The sequence below is a fragment of the Melopsittacus undulatus genome, chromosome 13, assembly GCF_012275295.1.
Source record: "Melopsittacus undulatus isolate bMelUnd1 chromosome 13, bMelUnd1.mat.Z, whole genome shotgun sequence".
NCBI lineage: Eukaryota > Metazoa > Chordata > Aves > Psittaciformes > Psittaculidae > Melopsittacus > Melopsittacus undulatus.
Window position 1 is genome coordinate 2,737,527 of NC_047539.1, and position 20,728 is coordinate 2,758,254.

The window sequence follows — 20,728 nt, forward strand, 5'->3', positions numbered from 1 at the left end:
TTGCCACCTTTTCAACTTTAAGAACTTATCTGAACTCCTGCTGCTTAATGCAGCTGTACTTTAGGTCTCTTCTAAACACTGCTGAATTCCAGCCTTGGTAATCCATGGCTTTAAAACTCTATAGCATTCATTAGAAACCAGACCTAGGTGCAAGCTTGTGTTCAGGGTCTGAAAATGTTCTGACCTTCCTGGTTGCAAAGACCCATAAGCTGAGTTAGAACCAAAATAGGGTAGAAAACACTGAAGTTCTCTTTCCCCTGCCCTTTCATATGTCTTTGCTGGCTGCACCAGTTTGCTGACACAGCTTTAGACTTGTTTTTGAGTGTTCACTGCTGGGGCAATTTTGTTTCCATGCTGAATGACTTTTACTTTTGCCTTTCTCAAGGTTTGGAACCACTTTGACAGCGGTTCCTGCCCAGGTCAGGCCATTGGAGTGAAGACACGTCTGGATAATGGTGTTGCTGGCTTCATCCCAACAAAGTTTCTTAGTGATAAGGTGGTCAAGCGGCCAGAAGAAAGAGTAAAGGTATGAAAGCAGTGGATTTCCACATATCCGGCAAGATCTGGAAGAGCCTGGAGCCAGTACCAAAGATTCAGGGTTTGGTTAACAAAACCATTCCCTAAATAACTTTTCCAACCCTTATTTGCATTGAAGGACTTTGAATCAGCAGCAAGTTCAGGCTCTGGTTAATGTCTTTGTCCCACAGTGGAAATCTCTCTTGGCAGTTAGTGGGAGCCATGTTAATCAGTTAACATGTTGCACTGCAGAAGGATTTATGATCATCTGGCTCAAGTCTGGGTTTAGGAGACCAGAAGGCATTCTAATGCAGAGCTGCCCTTTGTTTTGGCTTTCTAAAGGGTTCACAAAGCTGCTGCTAGGTATGCAGGGGTCACTTTCCTTCTCTCACAGCTTTTTCTTCTGTCTCAATTCACTTGTGGAGGTCGAAGTTACTGGTCCAGAATTACAGGTCTTGCTCAAGACAGGGATTGGGGTTCTGAAAGACACAGAATCACGTATTTTTATCACAAAATTAAATAGAGGTTTAAAATCTTTGCTGTCTTTTGAGGTCCCATGGAGGTGATGGATAATCCTGAAAGCTCAAAGGTCTCAGCATTTCTTTCAAGAGCCATTAACTTCAGCATGGTTAACTGGACTAAGACATTGCACTGTTTGTGATGGTATTTTCTTTCCCATTTTATTACAGTAGTCCTTTGGATGTTTCCCACTCTGTTTCAGAACAGACTTAACTGCTTTCTTGTACATACTGAAGTCCAGTTTTGCAGTTCCCATTGTTAAAGATACGTAAAGCCGCAAACCTTATTGTCCTCAGCCTTCAGACGTGCAGTTTCCTGTGTGGTCTGGAGCATAGGTAGTAACTTGCTGGAGAACTGCCCATTTTTCCTTTAATGTCTTTCGATTCTAGTCATCATGGGGATCAGTTGATTTTCATTTTGAATTGAGGGCTCACTTTTAAAGGTTGTATCAGTCTGAAGTAGGTGAAGTAGTTTGTACCTCCTATTGGCAGCATGACCCCACACAGATTGCTGTGTAGCACAGGGAGGCTGGTGCATCAACCAGACCTGCTGATGAGCTTTGCCTGCCCCTCTCCTGTAGGTGGGAATGACCGTTCACTGCAGGATTATGAAGATTGACATAGAAAAGTTCAGTGCAGACCTGACCTGCAGGACCTCAGACCTGATGGATAAGAACAATGAGTGGAAGCTGCCTAAAGACACCTACTACGACTTTGACTCTGAGGCAGCAGATCACAAACAAGAGGAAGACATGAAAAGAAAGCAACAGCGAACAAGTGAGCCTCTAATTTTATTCTCCCTCTTAATGCTGACCTTCTCAGGGTGCTTCAGGAGAATAACCGCAGTTAGGCCTGCAGCTGTAATGAAGCAGTTCCTCTTGGAAACCAAAGCATTCTGTTTTGTTCCCTAGCATACATCAAGAGAGTAATTGCTCACCCATCATTCCACAACATTAGCTTCAAGCAAGCTGAGAAGATGATGGAGACCATGGACCAAGGGGATGTGATTATTCGACCAAGTAGCAAAGGGGAGAACCACCTGACTGTCACCTGGAAGGTGAATGATGGGATTTACCAGCATGTGGATGTCCGAGAAGAGGGCAAGGAGAATGCCTTCAGCCTGGGCTCCATGCTTTGGATTAACACAGAGGTAAGAGCCCTGCAGAGCATCTTGCTGTGCAGAATATATGTCTGAGAGCTGTATACTAGAATAAGAGTTCCTCATCGTGCACCCTATATATCTCTTTAAATGTGTTTCCTCAAAGGAGTTTGAAGACCTGGATGAAATTGTTGCTCGCTATGTGCAGCCAATGGCTTCTTTTGCCAGAGACTTGTTGAATCACAAGTACTATCAGGACTGCAATGGCGGAGACAAGAAGGTAAGCCTGTCCTGGGATGTAGGGCCTTCTGTAGGAGATATAGGGGTATTACATAAATTCCTTTGTCTCAGGACAGGTCTTAAACTCTTTGTGTCTGTCAGAAGCTGCTGCTGGAATGCACTCTCTGGTCTTCCTCTTGTTGCCTGGGGCTTGGCAGTCACTTTCCAGCCATAGCTATAGGAGATTCTGTCTGGGTGTAGTGGAGATACGAGAGCAATGGGAGTATGGTGTGCTGCCAGAGCAGCAAAGGGAGGCCCTGTTCAGCAAATGTCACTGAGAGTAGTTTGCTTTCTGTGACCTGCTGACATTTGTGCACCAGCTTCATGCAGAAGCAGTGGGGCCGGTGTTCCTTGTTGGATTGTGAGCATCGGGGCTCGGAGGAAAAATGGCTGACCACAGCATGGAGGGAGATATCCATGGGCTCTGTGTGTTGATGGAGATGTAGACTCTCCTTGGGCATTTCTCTTCTTTCTCTCTTTAATTAGAAGCTGGAAGAGCTGCTGATAAAGACCAAGAAAGAGAAGCCTACGTTTATTCCCTACTTTATTAGTGCATGTAAAGATCTACCTGGCAAATTCCTCTTGGGATATCAGCCTCGAGGCAAACCAAGGTAAATGAGAAGCAGGCCAACATCTGCAGTTGAGTGCTGCCAGTACCACACCTCAGCTTACTGCTTCCAGATTTCCTTCGAGCTCTGTCAGTTTCCCTGTAAAAGTCATGCCTCCCTTACCCAGGCTGTGGCCTCCTAACAATAGAGGACCCATGAATGGAGTAAATCTTACCCCAGAGACTTGTGTTTCTAACCAGCTGGCTGCTACAAGCAGTACCACCCTGTGCAGGGTGTGTCACAGGAGTATAGGCAGAGATTGATAGATTTTGCTTGGAAAGGAATGGTATTTTGGTAGGTCTGACTGTTCAGTATGTCCATGCCTGTTCTGACTGTGACCTGTCAGTGTGAGGGCAGAGGTATGACTGAAGCAGTCTGCAACCTCGTATCCTCTCCTGCATTCACCACTCCTCACAGGATAGAATATGTGACAGTGACACCAGAAGGATTCCGCTACCGGGGCCAGGTCTTCCCTACTGTGAATGGACTCTTCCGATGGTTTAAGGATCATTATCAGGACCCTGTTCCAGGTGAGCATCCTAAAACTTGAATGCCTCAGCTGTCTTGCCGTTCAGCCAAGTGGCCCTGCAGCAAATGTTGGGCTTGTCCCTTTCCTCTCCCTTAGCCTCCCGCTCACATCATTCCCTGGTAACATAGCCTGTTGCCTGCTTATTCAAATCCTGAATTTCAGCTGCTCTTCCAGGAGAACTAATCCATCTCTCTTGCTTTGTATTTCATACAGGTATTACCCCAAGCAGTAGCAGTCGGACCAGGACTCCAGCCTCCATTAATGCTACTCCAGCTAACATTAACCTGGCAGGTCAGTGCAAGCCTTTCCTGGTTGGAACTGGGATGCGAGTTCCTCATTCAAGCTCTGCTTTCTCTAAGTGGTGGATCTTTCTTGCAGACCTGACCCGTGCAGTGAATGCTCTACCACAGAACATGACTTCCCAGATGTTCAGTGCCATTGCTGCTGTGACAGGCCAGGGACAGAATCCAAATGCCACCCCTGCACAGTGGGCATCCAGTCAGTATGGCTATGGAGGCAGCGGAGGCGGGAGCAGTGCATACCACGTAGGTGTCACTTAAGTGTAAAGGTTGGACCAGATGGTCCTTGAGGTCCTTTCTGACCTAGTATTCTGTGACTATGAGGTTCATGAGAGGAGGGGCTGCATGGCTTCTCCTTGTTGCTAGAAACCATCCCACTGGGAGCCTCAGGGGTTACTTGTTGCCTGCGTCCTATTTGTGGTACCCAGTGGGAGCCTGGCTGGATTCTTGTACCAGGCTTCTTCTTGCCTTCTGTGGCTGAAGAAAGAAGCCCATAACACAGCCCTGCTCTGGTGAGAGTGGAAGCAAGTAGCACATTGGGTCTGGCCCCCAAGGAATGTGGCAGGGTGGAGAGGTGGGATCTAGCAGAGGGTGCACAACCTCCTGATTGTACCCCTGAACTGGCAACGTGAGCTGCCAGGGGGAAGAGATTAGCTATGAAACTATGTGCTGAGCTTGCAGGGCTTTTCAGCTCAGCGTGCTAATCTCCGAGCTGCACCGGCAGGAGAACACCTCAGCCTGACCCAATACCCAGGGGCTTTTTAGGGAATAAGATGGAATTGGGCAGTTTCAGCTTACACTGAAGCCTTTCCTCATGTGTGCTGGTGCCTGCCTCCTCCCAGCCCACACTGCCAGCTCCGTCAATGCTAAATCCAGCTGCAGAATAACTGGGTACAAAAAACACTCCCAGCCACTAGAGATCTTATGAAGAGGTGCTGCAAGACAAGGCTTGCAGGGAGGAGTGATCCTCTTTTAGACCACCTTGGGAGGCTTTCATGGAGTTTGGCACAGTCGGCACTGGGGAGAGGCAGGAACTGTGCATAACCCAATGTGTTAATCATCAAGACAATCTGAAGGAAAGGGAAGATGAATACTGGGAGGCAGAGACTAAACACTCCTTTGGGCTGAGCCAGCCAGCTTGGGATCTGGGAAGGAGCCATCTCGGAAGCTGCTGTGCTCACAGGAAAAGAATTCATCTGTTCTTCAAGCCCACTGTGGGACATCATTCCTGCTAGCTTGCCCCAAGTGTCTCCTGTGCCCATCTCTTACAGCCCTTACCTCTGCTTGGCTTAAGCATCTCCCCTTATACCCTGTGTAGGGAAGGAAGGCAGGATGTGGTGGCCAGGTTGGGTGGGTGATAGATCTCAGGGGCACAAATGCCCTGTGCTCAGCAGGGTGTTGTTACTTCGGCCCTGCAGCCCCCATTCCCTGGGCAATAGTCAGTGCAAACTTCTCCTTGAGGGGCTCCAGCAGGGCTGGGAGTGCACAGTGAGGACATGCACCAGCCTCCTGGGCAAGCAGGGCAATGCAGGGCCCAGCAGATCTTGCCCTCTGTTCTAACACCATCTTCTCTCTGCAGGTCTTCACAACTCCAGCACAGCAACCGGTGGCCACCCCTCTGATGACCCCCAGTTACTCCTACACTACCCCCAGCCAGCCGATCACAACGCCCCAGTACCAGCTCCAGGCCAACACCACACCCCAGTCCACCCAGTCCCAGACACAGTCCCAGCCATCATCCAGCTCCAGGCAGAGGCAGCAGCCAAAGTGAGTGACCCCAGTGCTGGGTGCACATGTATCTGTGTGTCCCATCCTGATATCTGTGTGGTGGGCTTGCCTTGCTCCCTTCCTGCATGGGATCCTTGGGGAGGGAGGGTTTGGAATCTCTCCTGCCATGTGCCTGATGTTGTGCCTGTGTCATTGCAGGACCACCAATCATGCTGCCATCGACTGGGGGAAGATGGCCGAGCAGTGGCTGCAGGAGAAGGAGGCTGAAAGGAGGAAACAGAAGCAGAGGTTGACTCCTCGCCCGTCTCCCAGCCCCATGATCGAGAGCACACCCATGTCCATCGCTGGGGATGCCACACCACTGCTGGATGAGATGGATCGATAGGTGCTGCTGGACCTGACCTGACACCTCCACTCTCTTCTGGGAAGGGGAGAAGAGAGTGAACAGTTGAAAACAACTTCTCTTCCCTTAGCCACATAACTCCTGTTTTATACATCGTGGGAAGTGACTCTTAGTGAGGTGCACCTGAGCAAATGAAAAGACTTGGCAGGGCTGGTCTAAATACATATACTATATATATAAAATTATAGGAAGGGACACTGCAATGGCCTCTGTGTTCTAGGCCCTGGTTCGCCATTTAGGATGCTCAGCAAAGTAATTCTGATGTCAAATGAGTCTGTTCTTGTCCATGTGCAGCAGTTCTGCTTTCACTACAAAGACTAGGAAGCAAACGTAGCTGGAAGCGCAGACCATGGGCCTGGAGTGAGCCTGTTACATCTGGATTCTCCCAAACCCTGACTGTCACCTCCCTGAGCCCTGAGAGCACAGAAACCACAGGGTTTGTGTCAAGCAAACCCAAGTTCTCAGTTTCTGTGGTTGGTTTGCTCCATGGTTTCATGCTCTGCCAACCCCTGGCTGTGTTCATAGGGGTCCAGCACAGCAGCTCTGGAGCTCGGAGTCTTGCTCTCGTACCAAAGGCTTGCTCCTTCCTTTGGCTTCTTTTTGGAACAATATTTATTTAGTTTTGATTTATTATTTCTTTTCTAATCAGACTGCAAAGCAAAGCAGCAGCCACCAGCAGCCATCCCAAGCATGGGACAGACACGTGGGCCTGGAACACAGCTGCTCCTATGGTGGAGAACACGAAGCAGCCGGGCGTGCATGGCATCCTGCTCCGTATCTGCTTAACCCTGCCCACTTTGTAACCAAGAGGGGTGAATAAATAGTGTTTCTACTGAGCTCTAGCTGAGAGCTTTCCTGCCTGCACCCTCTGCTGCCTGCCTGGATTTGCTTAGAAGCAGAGTTCAGTGGTGGAAGTGGATGCTCCTTCGTTTTGTTGCTTGGAGTGTGCTGAAACTCTCCTGGAGAAGCTGATTTCTGTTGTGCTGATGAATAATGGTTTGGTTTGGATGCGTCTTACAGAGACATCACATTGATAGCCGGGATATCTCCTGGAATCTGGTGTCTCTCTGGCTGGGAGAGGTACTGGGGGGGTCTTGGGAAGGGGCAGGTAATGTTGGATAACTTTGGACATGTCAGAAACAGCCCACTGTGGTATTGCAGCACCGAGAGCCATTCCTGAACTGGGACGTTGCTGCTGCACACACTTGCCTCTCTCCTGCTTTGTTAGTAGGGATTTTCTATGGAAGCAGAGCCTTTGTTCCTTCCAAGGGCTCCTGGTCAGGCTCCTCTCTCTAGGAAGTGAGCAAGAACAGCAGATCCTAAGAAAACAAAGGTCTTTTTGCATGTAAATGCTCCTGAAGAATGGCAGCAACCCAGGAGACAAAGCAAAGCTGTTTCCACAGAGAAATGCAGGTCCTGGCTTGGGCACCATCTCCTCTGCAGTACTGGGGGGGCTGCCACGGTGCTGTCCCCCCCCCCCGCAGGCCGGGCTGGGGACGTGTGTGGGGCCCGGGGCTGCTGCACTTGCAGCTGTACTGACCTTAACGCTATTTTCTTATGTTCTGAACTCCATATGATAGGAATTGGAGCGGGAGCAGCTCCTCCATAGGGAAGTGTCGGACCCAGGGCTGGGGGTTGGTTGTGCAGTGCCTGCTCCCTTTAGTTTGGCTCCTTTTGGGTTTAGTTTCACCCTTACCCTCAATAAAAACTCTACTTTTGGGAAGCTGCCTCCGAGCCCCAGGTCTGTGCTTGCTGTGGTGGCCATAAGGACTCTGCACCCGTTAGCAGTGCTCCAGAGGGTGAGATTCATCCCACAGCCTTGGTGTTCCCCTGCTTACGTGGTCTGCTTATTTCAGGGATTGGGGTTTGCATGGAGCAGCTTTGCTCTCTGGGCCTCTGATCTTCCAAGGATGAGTGGCAGGATGGGAGACAGAGCTCCTGTTGCTCCGGCTTGTTCCTGTTGTGGAATGTGGTGTGGGATGCTCTCACTGGGGATGCTCAGAAGCACTTTGGAGGGTGTTGTCCTCACTGTAGGAGCCTGGTTATGAGCAAGGGGAACAAGCCCAGGGGTAATCACCATCCACAGACATAGGCAGCATCTGCCTTTATCCCAGGGCTGGAAAAGTTTCTGTTGTCCCACTTCAAAGAGCATTTTTATGGGGTTTGAGGAGACGAGGCCTCCATTCCTCGCTATTGCCGGAGGCGTTGGTGCCAGTGTGGGAGCCCTGGGGCAAGGCTGTGGGTCCAGTGTAAGACATGGGGTGATGCAATTCATGGTCAGGTCCTCCAGAGAAGAGCAACCCTGTGAGCTGGGACTTGCAGCTCTGTAGCAGGGGGGATGAACCAGGGCTGTGCCCCATGCTGGTGTGGGGACAGGAGCTGTGTCCCCAGTGCCCAGAACAATGGCACAGGTCAGTGGGAGCAGCAAAGAGCAGCTCAAACCCCTCCAATACCCCCCCCCCCCCCCACCTCCAGATGCTCCCTTCCCACATCCCCACAAGCGGGATCAGCCCCAGGATTTCCCCCACTGTGATGTTCCCTCCCCAAGGAGACAGGACTGAGGCTGCACCATCTGCTTGAGCAGATGTGACTTTATTACAGCGCCAGGACCCGCACAGGGGGATCAGGACCGTGGCTCTGGTGCAGGCTGTGCCTCAGCCCTGCCCTTGAGCCTCTTCTTCCTGTTCCTCTCCTTCCTCCTCCTCTTCCCACTGGTTTTTGGAGCCGGGGATGTGGTGGCTGGTGCTGGATCCCTGCCCAAGCCTTCCTGCACTGGGGCATCACTCAGGATGGCGTTGGCTGCTTCCAAATGCAGCAGTGGGACCCATGGATCCTGCCCTGCAGTGGGATGAGGTGGGACAGGGGCTGCAGCATCGCTCAGCTCCGTGTTTCCAGAAGGGCTTTTCTTTCTCAGACCTTTCCCCTTCTTGTTTGCCTTCTTCCTTTTCCTTTCCTGCTTGGCTGTCCTGTGGGATGAGGGCAGGTGGGCAGGCACATCCCTTGGGATGCCTCCTCCATCAGTGCTGCTCCATGGAGGGCTCAGGGGGACCCCCACAGGCCTCGCTGCCCGGTCAATGAGCTCCCCACCGAACTCGTACAGCACCGGCTCCCTGGGTACCGCGATGGCCACTGTGTTGTATGCCTTACACCTGCAAGGAGGAGACACTGAATGAGGCGACCCCAGTGGGGCTGAGCGGGGGCAGTCCCCATGGCAGGGGCCACTCACCAGACATAGAGGTAGGGCTCCACACACTCCTCCCTATAGGTGAACTCAAAGCAGGGCACTTGGATGACATTGAAGTAAGCCTGACCCACCACTCGTGAGGCTGTGTCATTCACCCGCTGCAGGCACTCCTTTAACCTGCCATAGACAGAGCTGGGCTGAGGGAGGATTCCGGGGGGCTGGAACCTCCTTTCCCCCTGCCCAGGGATGCAGGGATGGAAGGATGCTGGGGGATGCTCACCTGCGGTCGCAGTCACAGTGGCTGATGGTGTGCCAGCGCAGGTTGCGGTACCCATAGCGCACAGTGAAGGGGTGGATGATGTGCTGGCAGTGGTCGTGGTCCCGGCAGCACCGGTCCGTGTCCCGGTGCTCCCCTAAAGGGAGGGAAAATGGGCTTTGGGAATGGCTGGGACCAGATGGGGCTGGGATCGGGGCTGCACTGGGGCTGGGATAAGTTAGGACTGGGATCGGTGTTATGAGTGGACTTAAACAGGGCTGGCATCATACTGGGATGGGCAGAGCTGGCACTGGGATGGGGACTGGGGCTGCATAAGCACCACAGTGCAGATGAGACTGGGATAAGGATAGGGCCAGGACCAAGAAAGGGATGAGGACGGAGTCAGTATAGGGACTGGGAGGGAACCAGAATGAGAGCAGGATGGACCAGGGATCAGGCTGGGGACAGAGGGTAGATAAGGGCTGGACCAGTATGAGGATGGGGACAATGATGGGACCAGGATGGACCAGCCCTTTGGTGGAGACTAGACAAAGGTGAACTGGGACTGGAGTGGGGCAGACAAGGATTGAACTAGTATAGGGATGAGGACTGGAGTGGAACAGTGCTGGGATGGGACTGGACTAGGATGGATGGGGACTGACTCAGCACTGGGGTCGAACTGGGACGGGGCTGAAGTGGAGCAGCAGCAGGCTGGAGATGGGATGGGAAGGGAAATGAAAAGAACTGGAAGGGAAGGGAAAGAATTGGAAGGGAAGGGATGAAAAGGGAAGCAAAAGGGTAAAAAGAGAAGGGAAAAGGTGTAAAGGAATGGGAAAAGTTGGGAAGGGAATGGGTGGGATGGGAAAGGATAAGAAGGGATGCGATGGAACGTGAAGAGATGGGAAAGGAAGGGGTGGAAAGGATGGGAAAGGGTGCAATGAATGGGAAGGGATAGGACGGGATGGGGACGGACGGGACCGGAGTGAGCCGCCCTTACCCAGCTGCTCGTAGGCATCCGCGTTGCTGCCGGCTCCGCACCACAGTGTACCGGGGTACGTGAGGCCGCGGCGGGCGCGGGGCCGGCCGGCTCCGGTGCCGGGGGCGGCTGCCAACAGCAACAGCAGCAGGAGCAGCCCCGGGTCGCACATGGCCCCGCACCGTTCACAGCCCTGCGCCTGCCTTATAGCCCCGCGCAGCCCCCCCCGCGGCAGGGATTGGCACAGCCCCGGTACCGTGCGGAGGGTCCCGGAGCGCCGGGCGCTGCAGGGGGAACGGGACACCCCTCCCGGTGGGGCCGGGCCCGTTGCTGTGGCAGCCGGTGGGGTGATGCGCGGGGACCGGTAACACGATGAGCCCGCCCCGTGACGCGCCGGGCCCCTAGCAGCCCCCGGCCCCAGTGGGACAAGGATGAGCCCCATAGTCCTACAGATGCTCCCTGTGCCTTATCCCGTGGATGTTCCCTCTATCCCTTTGTGCAGCTGCTCCTAACCGCACCAGGCTCTGTCCCATAGATGTTTTTCTGCATCAGATCCCATGGATGCTTCCCACATCACGTCCCATGGGTGCTACCCACAGCTCTACATTCTCATGCTCCACAGCCCCATTCCCCATCCCACGGATGCCCACGGCGCCTTCCCAAGGGGCAGCCTCTGTGCCCACGCAGGGCTGGCAGCCCACAGGCAGCTCCCCACACCACGGCTAGCACTTGTCCCCTTTGGCCAGCTCCCCAGCCATGGATCCCATTGATATTCCAGGCATGGACCTGGCACATTGGGCAGCCGATGGAGCCAGCACTTGGCATGGCAGGACAATGCCCCAACACCCCACAGGGACGTGCATGGCTTAAGGAAGTTCCCTCACCCCCAAGACCCCATAGGGGTGCATGGCTGCACCCTGAGCATCACCCCAGCTTGCTGACCCTTGTGCCAGCCCTGGTGCAGGAGGCTGGATGCTGGGGACACCCCAGTGCTCCCACCACTCACTGGCCTGGCTGGGACAACGAATCCCAGTGGGTGCCCACCCCAACCCATGGAGCTGGCAGTGGTTCAGGGCCCGGCTGGCAGAGGGTGCTGGCAGGGGCCCAGCACCTCAGAGGCTGTCCCTGCTCAGCTGTCGCTGTCTGTGACGCTCCCCATGACAGTCCCATCGGCTCAGCCTCGGCACCAGCACCCAGGTATGGAGCACACTGGGATCTTGGGGTGCCCACGAGCAGTTCAATGGGGGCCATGGGGGATTCTGTGCTGTGGGGAACCCCACGGGGTCTGTGGGTGGGGGATCTCCCTCCTGTAGCATGCTCAATGCTCACAGTGCCTGTGGTGCCCACGCATGGACCTGTGCCACGTCCCTGCCACCCAGGAGAAGGGCTGGTACCTGGCACTGATGGCTCCCAACGTCAAGGGTCCCAACTACGCCTGGCTGGACCCCTCCCGGCTCTACTGCCATCCGCAGGTACCCAGCACCCGGTGGTGGTGGCACCCATGGTGGGGCTGGGGTGGGCTGCATCTGCATGGGGCTGCCAGGGCACCCAGCAGTGCCCATGGATGCTGGCACAGGGGCTGCGGGCACCCAGCACCTCTGTTCCCTCTCCAGGGCTTGCAGGACTGTGTAGCTGACCTGCTGCAGCCCTTCCAAGGAGACCCCATTGACATGGTGGCCGGTATCGATGCCATGGGCTTCATCCTGGGTGAGCAGGGACATTGATGAGCCCAGGGTCCCTGTCTCCTGTCCCTGGGGGGGTCTGACAGTGTCGTGCCCTACCCCAGGCTCTGCCACTGCCACTCTGCTGCAGAAAGGCTTCCTGGCCATCCGCAAAGCCGGGCACCTCTGTGTGCAGACGGTGGCACAGCCCTACACCGACTACTCGGGCAGACAGAAGGTGATGGAGGTCCGCACCGATGCCATCTCGCCCGGTGAGCCCGTGGGGTGCTGCTGCTTTGGGCTGTGGGGCTGCTGGTGTGGGGAGCAGGCACTCAGTGCAGCCTCTGCCCCATGCCAGGTCTGCGCATCCTCCTCGTGGACCAGTGGATTGAAACTGGGGGCACCATGAGAGCGGCCATTCAGCTGGTGGAGCGGCTCGGGGGGGTCGTGGCAGGTAGGGTGCACCCATGGGTGCAGTGGGGCCACTGTCCCCACACCCTATGGTGACTCTCCCCTCTCTGTGTCCCCACAGGTGTCGCTGCCATCTGCATTGAGGACAGCGAGGGTGGACGATGGATCCAGGAGCACTACAAGTGCTCCCACTGCGTCCCCCCACACCTGCAGCCCCGCTTCAACCACCATCAGTTGGGCTGGAACTGATGGGGCTGGCTCTGTGTGTGCCCCCTGCATCCCACATGGGGCACAGTGATGCTGGCTCTATAGGATGGGGATGACCGAGGCACCCATCGCCTGTTCCCAATCCCTCCTGGGTGACAGCCACCATCCTCCCCTGCTCCATCCTCCCTGCTGGATGCAGCCTGCACCAGGGGCCAGTGAAAGCCGCAGCCAACCCAAAACCTTCCTTAAAAGCCCCAAACCTTTCTTAAAAAGCATAAAAAAGGTTTTATTAAGACAAACAGGAGCCCGGGGACACCTCCCGTGCGAGTACCTGTGTTTGCATAGCAAAGGGAGCCGCACTGCTCCTGCCCACCCCAGCCGTGGGTGCCCATGCTGGGCAAGCCAGGGGGACAACAGGGATGGCTCCTTGGGGCCGGCCGGGGCCACCCCTCTTTGGTCCAGAGGTGTGAACATGGAGGGGTCCCTCACTGGCAGCACTTGGGTTTCTTGCGGGGTGCTGATAGGTACAGGTCGCTCTCGTTGCTGCTGATCCCTAAGGGGGCAGGGGGAGGGTGTTGGGATGGGGACAGTGGGGGATGGCAGCGCAGACAAGGGGCATACACTGGTATGGTGCTGGGGGGGGCACTCACGCACGGTGTCGCCGATCCTGCGGGCGCTGCTGCGCTCCAGCTCAGCCAGCACACTGCTCTCGAAGGTCAATGCAGCCACACGGAAGAAGAAATCCCGCACGTTCTCCCCTGTCCCATGGCATAAGAACCCCATTGAGTGTCCCCCATCACCTGGCTGGATGCTGGGGTCTGCATCCACACACAGCCAGGGACCCACCGGTAAGGGACGAGACAGCCCAGTACTCTGCCTGCATCTCCTGGGCCACCTTGAGAGCATCCTTCTCCATCAGGTTGTACTGTGCTGGTGTCTGTCAATGAACCAAGAGGTGAACGGGTGACAGGGACACCCGCACTGAGCACAGGGAGCCCATGGGAAGGGGGACACACTCACACTCAAGTCCTTCTTGGAGCCCACCAAGAAGAGGATCACGTTGGATGGGTCATTCTCCTTCAGGGCATCAGCCAACCACTGCCTATGGGAGTCACCAGCCAAGCGCTGCCTTCTTGCTCGCACACTCTAGTATTGCCTCCATCCCATGACCCCCTCCCCAGCTTCACCTCTCCATCCAGCCCCATCATTGCTCATCATCCCCAGTCCCACCTTGGCCGTGTGTCACCTACCGCGTGTGCTCCAGGGACGCCACATCATTGACATCAAAGACAATCACGATGGCTGGAGGAGGGAGGAGAGGGGTGAGATGGGGATGGGGACACTGTGATGGGACAAGATCATGGTGGTGGGGACCTCACCTTGTGCTCCTCGGTAGTAGGTGGATGCGATGCACTTGAAGCGCTCCTGCCCGGCCGTGTCCCACCTTGGGGGGGGCAGGAGGTGACTGGGGGGGCACAGGGGTGCAGAGGGAAGGAAGGGGGGGCTGGCACCTCACTCACAGCTGCAGGCTGAAGGGCACCCCCAGCACCTCAAACCGCTCCATCTCGAAATCCACCCCGATGGTCGCCTTGTAGTTCTTGTCAAAGGTGTCCTTGCAAAAGCTGGGGGGGGGGGGGAAGGCTGTCAGCTGCCCCCCAGCTCCCCCACCCCATAACTGCGGGACGCCCAGCACCAGATCCCAATTGGAATCAGGCTCAGCCCAATCAGTGCTGCTGCTCTTTTAGGAGGGGGGTTGTCTCTTCCTCTGTCCCCTCCCACCCCATTAACCCCCCCCGGGGGGGTCCCATTCCCAGTTAATGACAGTTACCGGTTGATCAGACACGTCTTCCCCACCGAGAGGTCCCCGACCACGATGATCTTGGAGATCTTGAACCTGCAGCACAGGGGGGCTCATGGCTGATTACTGGGGGGGCGAGGGGTTCCCTGCTCCCCCCCCCCAACCAGCCATAGGAGCAGAGGGGTTAATGCGGTTGGGGGGTGCCCCCCAGCCCCCCACATCCCGTGTTTCCCTCCTCCAGCCGCAGCCCATCCCAGACCCCCGTGTCCCCCCCGCGCCGCATTCCTGTGCCGTGACGCAGGGCTCGGCACACGGCAACGCAGGCAAAGCCACGCGGCGCTCGCGCTGGGGACCCCCAACCCCGGGGGGCTGTCCCCGTGTCACCCCCATCACCCCCACGGGGGGGACCCCCCCACATCACCCCCCTGCTCACCCCACGGTGCCCGTCCGCTGCTCCTGGCAGGCGCTGGACACGGTGGGGTGGAAGGAGGAGCGGGTGTGCAGGGCGGCCTCCTTCCGAAAGCACTGCGGGGGAACCGAAGGGGGACACGGGTGTGATCGTGGGGCTCAAGGAGGTCACCCACGGCCGGTGTCCGTCCCCCCGCTCACCGGGGGTAGGTCGGTGATGACCCTGTCCCTGCGGACCGGAGCCAGGATGTTCATTGTCCCGCGGGGCTGTTGGGGCAGGCTGGGTGGCTGTGGGGCAATGGGGATGAGCCGAGGGCAGCTGCGGGGCTTGGGGACAGAGGGAGAAGGGAGCGGTGATGGCCCCGTGTCACAGCTGACCCCATGTCCCCATGCACAGCAGCCTGGGGCTGTCCCTGTGTCCCCAGTGGGGCTGTCCCCTTATTCCAGTTGTATCCACATCCCTGGAACGTGTCTGTCCCTGTGTTCTGGCTGTCTCCATATCCCCAAGCATGGATGTCCTCCTGTCCCAGCCCCCTTAAGCTCCCAGAGTGTGTGTATCCCCATATCCAAGCTGTTCCCATGTCCCAGCCATCCCCACCCCCTAAATGTGCCACCCCAGCATATGTCTGTCCCCATATCCCAGCCATCCCAATGTCCCATCCACCCCATCTCCCTAACGTGCCATCGCAGGGCATGCCCGTCCCCAAACTTTGTTCCAACGTCCCAGCTATCCCCAAATGCGGCATCCCATTGCACTTCCATCCCTCATCCTTGTGTCCCACCAGTCCCTACGTCCCCTAGCGTGTCTTTCCCCACCATCCCTGTCTCCCGGACCAAGACCATCCCCGTGCCCGTCAACGATCCCCCCCCACCGCATCCGTGTCCACAACCAAACCCTCCCCGTCCCATTCCGGTCCCCTCCGCAGGGGAATAGAGCGAAGGGAGAGGGGGGGTGTCCCCGTTACCGGTAACGGTAGCGATGCTCAACGCTGCACACCCAGCCCCGGAGGAACCGGTGTCCTGACTCCTCCCCGCCGCGGCTGTTGCCGCGGCGGGGAGGAGTCAGGACACCGGTTCCTCCGTGTCTGGGTGTACATCGCTGCTGCCTCCATGTTGGGACCCATCCATGCCCCGTTACACCGGAGCTCATACCGGTCCCCACCGTCGGGGCAGCGATAGGAGCCCCCCGTTGCCATTGAGGACTACAACTCCCATGATGCCCTACCCCTTCACGCATGCGCAAATGAGGCAGCCAGCGAGAACTACAACTCCCGGCATACCCCGCGGTGCCGCGAGAGTTGAGGGGAGGTCTCGCGAGATTAAGGTTATAAGCCCGTGCGGTCTGGCGCGGGTAGCCCCTTTCGGCTTCCGCCTGGCCAAGATGGCGCGCAAGGCCAAGAAGGAGGGTGAGGGCTTGAGGCAATGAGGGGCTATGGGGTGGGGATGGGGGGTGCTGAGGTGGTTCTGGGGTATGGGGGTAAGCGGGGAAGGCCGGGTGGAGCGGTTGAAGGGGGTAAAAGAAGCCTGGAGTCCGGTGCTGGGCCGCGGACACGTGGGGGTAGCGGGAGAGGCCTGCAGCGGTGAGGTTATCTGAGGGGGATGAGCCCCGTTTAGGTGCTGAGGGTTTGTGAGGGAGGTGGGGAGGGAATAAGTGCGTAATTGAGGCTTTATAAGGGGAAGCTTCAATCCCTGAGCGTTCTGGGGTTGGTCTTGGTTAGGTGAGGGAGCATGGGCTACCTGAGGAGGGTCCTGGATCTCCATTGGAAGCTCTCCATTGATGAGATCCTTCCCTTTGGGACAAGGGGAAGCTATGGCCCGTTAGGACAGGCAGGGGAGCGGATACTGGCCCTGCAGGTGACGGTTGTGCTGACTGACTTGTCATCGTAGCTGTGCCTCCGAAGACAGAGGCAAAGGCGAAGGCGCTGAAGGCCAAGAAGGCCGTCCTGAAGGGGGTCCACAGTCACAAGAAGAAGAAGATCCGCACATCGCCCACCTTCCGCAGGCCCAAGACCCTGCGGCTGCGGCGGCAGCCCAAGTACCCCCGGAAGAGCGCCCCACGGAGGAACAAGTATGTGTGGGGTGCTGGGCTCTGCCCTGCTACGGGTTGTGTGGGGTGGAAGCAGCTCTTTGCATGGGCCCTATGGACTTTGCTGCAGGTCTCAGGGTGAGACCTCGTCAGTGTCCCATCTTGGGAGCTGGGGAGAGCTGGTGGGGTGTTTGGGGTGCAGGTGATGATTTCAAGCGACCAAAGCCTGAGAGTTTGTGATTAGAGCTTTCTTTGGCAACTGATGCACCCCAGAGAAAGCTCTTGAAGAGCGGAAATGGCTTCTTCCAGCCTGCTGTTAACCACAGGGTTTCCCTCCTGCAGGCTTGACCATTATGCCATTATCAAGTTCCCTTTGACCACAGAGTCTGCCATGAAGAAGATAGAGGATAACAACACCCTTGTTTTCATCGTGGATGTCAAGGCAAACAAGCACCAGATCAAACAGGCTGTCAAGAAGCTTTATGATATTGATGTGGCCAAGGTCAACACATTGATTAGGTGAGAAGAGGGGGAGAATAGGTCATTGAGCTCTGTGGTGGTTCAGTGCTTTGAGACATGCACTTTGTGACTGAGCACATCTCTAGTGGGAGTGAGAGATGTTGGCAGACCAAAGGGGCTTCACCAGGGAGGTCTTCTAACACCCAGGAAGCCTTGTGCAAATGATGTAAATGTTGTTATTCACTGAGTACAGTGATGTTTCCAAAGGAACCACTGATGCACATTGGTACAGTGGGAACGTGGAGCATGTGGGGGTTGTGGTGTGCCTCTGTTCTCATGTGTCCTGTTCCACTCTAGGCCTGATGGAGAGAAGAAGGCTTATGTCCGACTGGCTCCAGATTATGATGCGCTGGATGTAGCCAACAAGGTGAGAAACATTGGTTGTCTTGTATCTTTTCCACCTGATTGTCCTGGTGTACACATGAGGGATTGTGCTTTTAGCACTGTGGCACTTTGGAGCATCCATGTAGTAAGACAGGTTCAGAAGCAAGACCACTGTGGTGTTGCTGGAAGTGGCGGACAGCTTAGTCCTTGGGGGTTTTGGGGTAGGCAAGAGGGACTGTGACTGAGTGCAAGTTACTGTGGCTAAAATGCATTAAGCTGTTGTATAAGTTCAGGTCTGGGATGAAGAAGCCTTTGCTCAGAGGACAGGAATCCTGGGGAGATGCAGTGATACCTGGTTGGAGGCTCTGCCTTCCTGCCACCATAACATCTGTTTTAACATGCTTTGCTTCTTTCCAGATTGGAATCATCTAAACTGCATCTACCGAGGACTGTACAGACAGGAGAATAAACCTCGTGACACCACTGAGGGGCTCATGTGTTTTGTGCCAGCACAGCCTCTGTGAAAGAGAGCACCCAACCAACTTCTGGGGTTCACTTCAGTGAAGGGGGTTCCTGTCTGCCTCCCTGGCACTGGGTGGGCAGAGCTGCCAGCTGCCTGCTGCCTGGGGGATCACACGGGGAGCAGTGCTGTCCTGCTGGTGGGGTCTCCTGCATCTCTGACCTCTGCTGTGGATAAAACATGAGGTGACAGTCCCCCAGGTCTCAGATCTCTCTGTATTTACCTCTGACCTCTGGTATCCTCCTGCATTTTCTTGCACTCTGCAATTAGCATGTGTTTGTGATTGGTGTCCTTCCTTGTGGAGGGTATCCCAGGCTGTTGAGTGCTCAGGAGGGAGGGGGTAACAACAGAAACGTGTGAGTGATTCAGATGTGGCACAAGCAGAGTGTCACACCATTTCCTAAGTGTATCAGTACTTTGCTGTGCTGCAGGCTTCACTTGATGAAGCTAATCCAATAGTAGAGGTGCTGTGTTTTTGTTTCCCTGGTGAGATCTCCCCATGCTGCAGTGTGTGAATCACAGCCTGGTTTCCGTGAGCACTGTTCCTCTAACCACACAGGTTCACAGTCCTCATCAGGACTCTTTTCAAGCTGTTCCTGCCTTGGCAGCCTTTTACTTCCTCAAGTTTGTAGATGAAACCAGCTCGTCAGTGGTTGGAGAGTTGCAGGAATGTGGGTGAGCAGGAAAGGGAGGCAAAGAATGGATAAGCTTTTAGAGGTACTTGGTTTTAAGTGTGGAGTTAGACTTGGGTGAGAAAGGTGTTGAAAGCTGTGTCCAAATATTGATTGGGCTAATTGAGCTCTTGAGGGGTGGGACATGGAGTTCCTTCAAGCCTCTCAGAGTCCTGGGGGGGGGGGTGGTTCATATGTGTGTGCAGGTGAGGGTGTGAGGGGTGGATGGGAAGCGGGGGCTGCTACAGTTTGAGACCCTTCACCCTGCTGCTCAGAGCTGCTGTCACACCTTCACCTTGTCCAGGGATTTGGGATCCTGGGGTTGGAGGTGGGAGCCACCTGGAAGCACCCCCTTCTCCCTGGCCCTGTGGGATGCTCAGCCAGGCTGGGAGGAGAGGCAGGAGGTGAGGGATGAGAAACCACCCGCAGGGAGGAGCACAGCTTCCCTGGATGTTTCCCAGGCAGCAGCCCAACCTGCCCCTGGTCTGGGGAGGGGATGGGCAGCAGCAGGGGCTCAGAGGGGTTTGCCTCAGCCCTGTGCTGCCTCCCCAGCTGTAGTCACCCCAAGAAAGACAAAGGGGGAGAGGTGTCCTTCCTGCAGCAAAGCTGGTACCGCTGCTGGGGTGAGGAGCAGGTTGTGCTGCAGCACAGACACTGGGGAGGGATTTCACATCAGCATGACTTGCAGTCTGCCCTGACCCTGCACGGTGGCTGCTGCTGGCTGGCTCTTTGCTCCCCTGTGCTTTGCCCCTTGCTCTGGGCTGGCAGCTGGCCTGGTCCACAGCTGCCCCAGCATTGCTGGGAGATGATCCGGCTGGAAGCCAGGTGGGCAATGGGGAAAACAGGGCTCCCTGCTTAGGGAAGCCTTGTCATAGCTGACCCTTCCACGCTGTTGTAAGAATGGTGGGAGTGTGTGCTGGTGCCCTGAGCTGGGATGGAGACATACCTGCTCCGTGTGGAGAGACAAGGGGAAAGGTGCAGCAACTGGGATGAGGAGAAACAGATCTGAGCTTGTGTGGGTGATCTGTAGATGGAGTAGGTGCACAGAGGTCATGGAGCTTCAGGTGCTGCTGGGCAGATGTGTATCTGCCAGGATGTGCTCCTGAGGGTGAGGCTGTGCCCTGCTGGGGCTGCTGAGCTCTGTTCTGAGGGTTTGAAGCTGGTGTAGGTCCCTGCCCACTTCCAGTGTCCTGTCTCTGCTCCAGCTGCCAGGCTATTCCCAGCACCTTCCCTGGTGTCAGTGTATCAAGGGAGCCCCAGCAGCATCCCAGCCCTGTGGGATTCCCCCACTGCTCCCACTTAACCACCAGTTTATTCCAGTTTGTGTCTGCCTGAGCTGAGGTGGTGGTGGGATTGGTAGGATGGATCCTGTCCTGGAGCCTAGTCCCTTTAAGCCATATTGCTTATGCCAGTCTGATGTGATCCCTGAGCTGTCACGTCAGCAGGATTTGCCTTCCCAATGCTCTGGTGTTCCACAGGACTGGCTGAGCTGGTTCTGGCCCCACTGCCCCAGGGAGGTGATCCCCCCCCCCTCCTCCTGCTGCTTTAGGGGTGCTGCTGGAGCCAGCCTGGTCCTGCTGCTGCAGGATTGGACCCAGCACCCTCAGAGGAGGCTGGAGCTGCTCTGTGCCAATGAAGAGCATTCCGGGGGGGATGCAAACATGCAGCAGTCTTCCAGGAAGAGCCCGTGGCCTCACACGGCTTTCCCATGCCAGCTCCACTTCACGTGGCTGCCGGGTGAGTCATGCAGAGCGGGCAGGAGGCAGGTCAAGGACTGCAGCAAGGCTC

At 56.0% G+C, this 20,728-nt stretch overlaps 5 protein-coding genes and 2 non-coding genes across 9 annotated transcripts in view; 5 read left to right on the forward strand and 2 right to left on the reverse strand.

The window, feature by feature from the left end:
• Positions 1 to 7,702, forward strand: part of SUPT6H (SPT6 homolog, histone chaperone and transcription elongation factor) — a 27,476-nt gene extending 19,774 nt beyond the window's left edge. The window contains exons 28-37 of one of the 2 annotated variants that reach the window (XM_034068687.1): positions 386 to 526; positions 1,616 to 1,811; positions 1,946 to 2,184; positions 2,300 to 2,413; positions 2,899 to 3,023; positions 3,438 to 3,550; positions 3,763 to 3,840; positions 3,928 to 4,094; positions 5,428 to 5,615; positions 5,775 to 5,961. In XM_034068687.1, the coding sequence (XP_033924578.1) occupies positions 386 to 526; positions 1,616 to 1,811; positions 1,946 to 2,184; positions 2,300 to 2,413; positions 2,899 to 3,023; positions 3,438 to 3,550; positions 3,763 to 3,840; positions 3,928 to 4,094; positions 5,428 to 5,615; positions 5,775 to 5,961 (1,548 nt within the window). Of the gene's footprint in view, positions 1 to 385; positions 527 to 1,615; positions 1,812 to 1,945; positions 2,185 to 2,299; positions 2,414 to 2,898; positions 3,024 to 3,437; positions 3,551 to 3,762; positions 3,841 to 3,927; positions 4,095 to 5,427; positions 5,616 to 5,774 lie in introns of both variants that reach the window. The other variant, XM_031053633.2, reaches the window with a different exon arrangement.
• Positions 7,703 to 8,602: 900 nt separating this feature from the next.
• Positions 8,603 to 10,567, reverse strand: PROCA1 (protein interacting with cyclin A1). Its single transcript, XM_034068946.1, has 4 exons — positions 10,417 to 10,567; positions 9,444 to 9,576; positions 9,206 to 9,340; positions 8,603 to 9,128 (listed from the first exon to the last, which is right to left on the reverse strand). The coding sequence occupies exons 1-4, from the start codon at positions 10,565 to 10,567 to the stop codon at positions 8,603 to 8,605; spliced, it is 945 nt and encodes a 314-aa protein (XP_033924837.1).
• A 1,177-nt stretch (positions 10,568 to 11,744) lies between these two features.
• LOC117436955 (adenine phosphoribosyltransferase-like) lies at positions 11,745 to 12,716 on the forward strand. The gene is made up of 5 exons (XM_034069094.1): positions 11,745 to 11,867; positions 12,009 to 12,102; positions 12,182 to 12,328; positions 12,415 to 12,510; positions 12,589 to 12,716. The coding sequence occupies exons 1-5, from the start codon at positions 11,745 to 11,747 to the stop codon at positions 12,714 to 12,716; spliced, it is 588 nt and encodes a 195-aa protein (XP_033924985.1).
• A 321-nt stretch (positions 12,717 to 13,037) lies between these two features.
• RAB34 (RAB34, member RAS oncogene family) lies at positions 13,038 to 15,907 on the reverse strand. 2 transcript variants are annotated; one of them, XM_034068883.1, is made up of 11 exons: positions 15,846 to 15,907; positions 15,082 to 15,168; positions 14,906 to 14,997; positions 14,503 to 14,568; positions 14,195 to 14,296; positions 14,054 to 14,118; positions 13,925 to 13,976; positions 13,695 to 13,776; positions 13,521 to 13,611; positions 13,325 to 13,432; positions 13,038 to 13,227 (listed from the first exon to the last, which is right to left on the reverse strand). In XM_034068883.1, the coding sequence occupies exons 2-11, from the start codon at positions 15,133 to 15,135 to the stop codon at positions 13,160 to 13,162; spliced, it is 780 nt and encodes a 259-aa protein (XP_033924774.1). In that variant the 5' UTR covers positions 15,136 to 15,168; positions 15,846 to 15,907; the 3' UTR covers positions 13,038 to 13,159. The 2 variants fall into 2 exon arrangements, with proteins under 2 accessions (XP_033924774.1, XP_033924775.1); XM_034068884.1 differs by having other exon boundaries at positions 15,082 to 15,207.
• Positions 15,908 to 16,188: 281 nt separating this feature from the next.
• Positions 16,189 to 18,234, forward strand: RPL23A (ribosomal protein L23a). The gene is made up of 5 exons (XM_005154341.4): positions 16,189 to 16,286; positions 16,768 to 16,948; positions 17,249 to 17,425; positions 17,723 to 17,792; positions 18,167 to 18,234. The coding sequence occupies exons 1-5, from the start codon at positions 16,262 to 16,264 to the stop codon at positions 18,179 to 18,181; spliced, it is 468 nt and encodes a 155-aa protein (XP_005154398.1). The 5' UTR covers positions 16,189 to 16,261; the 3' UTR covers positions 18,182 to 18,234.
• On the forward strand, positions 17,102 to 17,175 carry LOC115947355 (small nucleolar RNA Z17). Its single transcript, XR_004081287.1, has one exon. It is a non-coding gene; the product is annotated as a small nucleolar RNA Z17 (small nucleolar RNA).
• Positions 17,581 to 17,647, forward strand: LOC115947354 (small nucleolar RNA SNORD42). Its single transcript, XR_004081286.2, has one exon. It is a non-coding gene; the product is annotated as a small nucleolar RNA SNORD42 (small nucleolar RNA).
• Positions 18,235 to 20,728: the final 2,494 nt, after the last annotated feature.

Bases quoted from the DNA above. Each gene is read 5' to 3' on its own strand.
- PROCA1 (XM_034068946.1), bottom strand. From the start codon at position 10,567: ATGTGCGACCCGGGGCTGCTCCTGCTGCTGTTGCTGTTGGCAGCCGCC. The intron at 9,577-10,416 runs GTAAGGGCGGCT...CCCTCCCTTTAG, and splicing joins GGATGCCTACGAGCAGCTGG to GGGAGCACCGGGACACGGAC. The intron at 9,129-9,205 runs GTGAGTGGCCCC...TCCTCCTTGCAG, and splicing joins GAGCCCTACCTCTATGTCTG to GTGTAAGGCATACAACACAG.
- LOC117436955 (XM_034069094.1), top strand. From the start codon at position 11,745: ATGGACCTGTGCCACGTCCCTGCCACCCAGGAGAAGGGCTGGTACCTG. The intron at 12,103-12,181 runs GTGAGCAGGGAC...GCCCTACCCCAG, and splicing joins TGCCATGGGCTTCATCCTGG to GCTCTGCCACTGCCACTCTG. The intron at 12,511-12,588 runs GTAGGGTGCACC...GTGTCCCCACAG, and splicing joins GCTCGGGGGGGTCGTGGCAG to GTGTCGCTGCCATCTGCATT.
- RAB34 (XM_034068883.1), bottom strand. From the start codon at position 15,135: ATGAACATCCTGGCTCCGGTCCGCAGGGACAGGGTCATCACCGACCTA. The intron at 14,998-15,081 runs GTGAGCGGGGGG...GTTCCCCCGCAG, and splicing joins TCATCACCGACCTACCCCCG to TGCTTTCGGAAGGAGGCCGC. The intron at 14,119-14,194 runs GTGAGTGAGGTG...GCCCCCCCCAAG, and splicing joins GTGCCCTTCAGCCTGCAGCT to GTGGGACACGGCCGGGCAGG.
- RPL23A (XM_005154341.4), top strand. From the start codon at position 16,262: ATGGCGCGCAAGGCCAAGAAGGAGG. The intron at 16,949-17,248 runs GTATGTGTGGGG...TCCCTCCTGCAG, and splicing joins AGCGCCCCACGGAGGAACAA to GCTTGACCATTATGCCATTA. The intron at 17,426-17,722 runs GTGAGAAGAGGG...GTTCCACTCTAG, and splicing joins AAGGTCAACACATTGATTAG to GCCTGATGGAGAGAAGAAGG.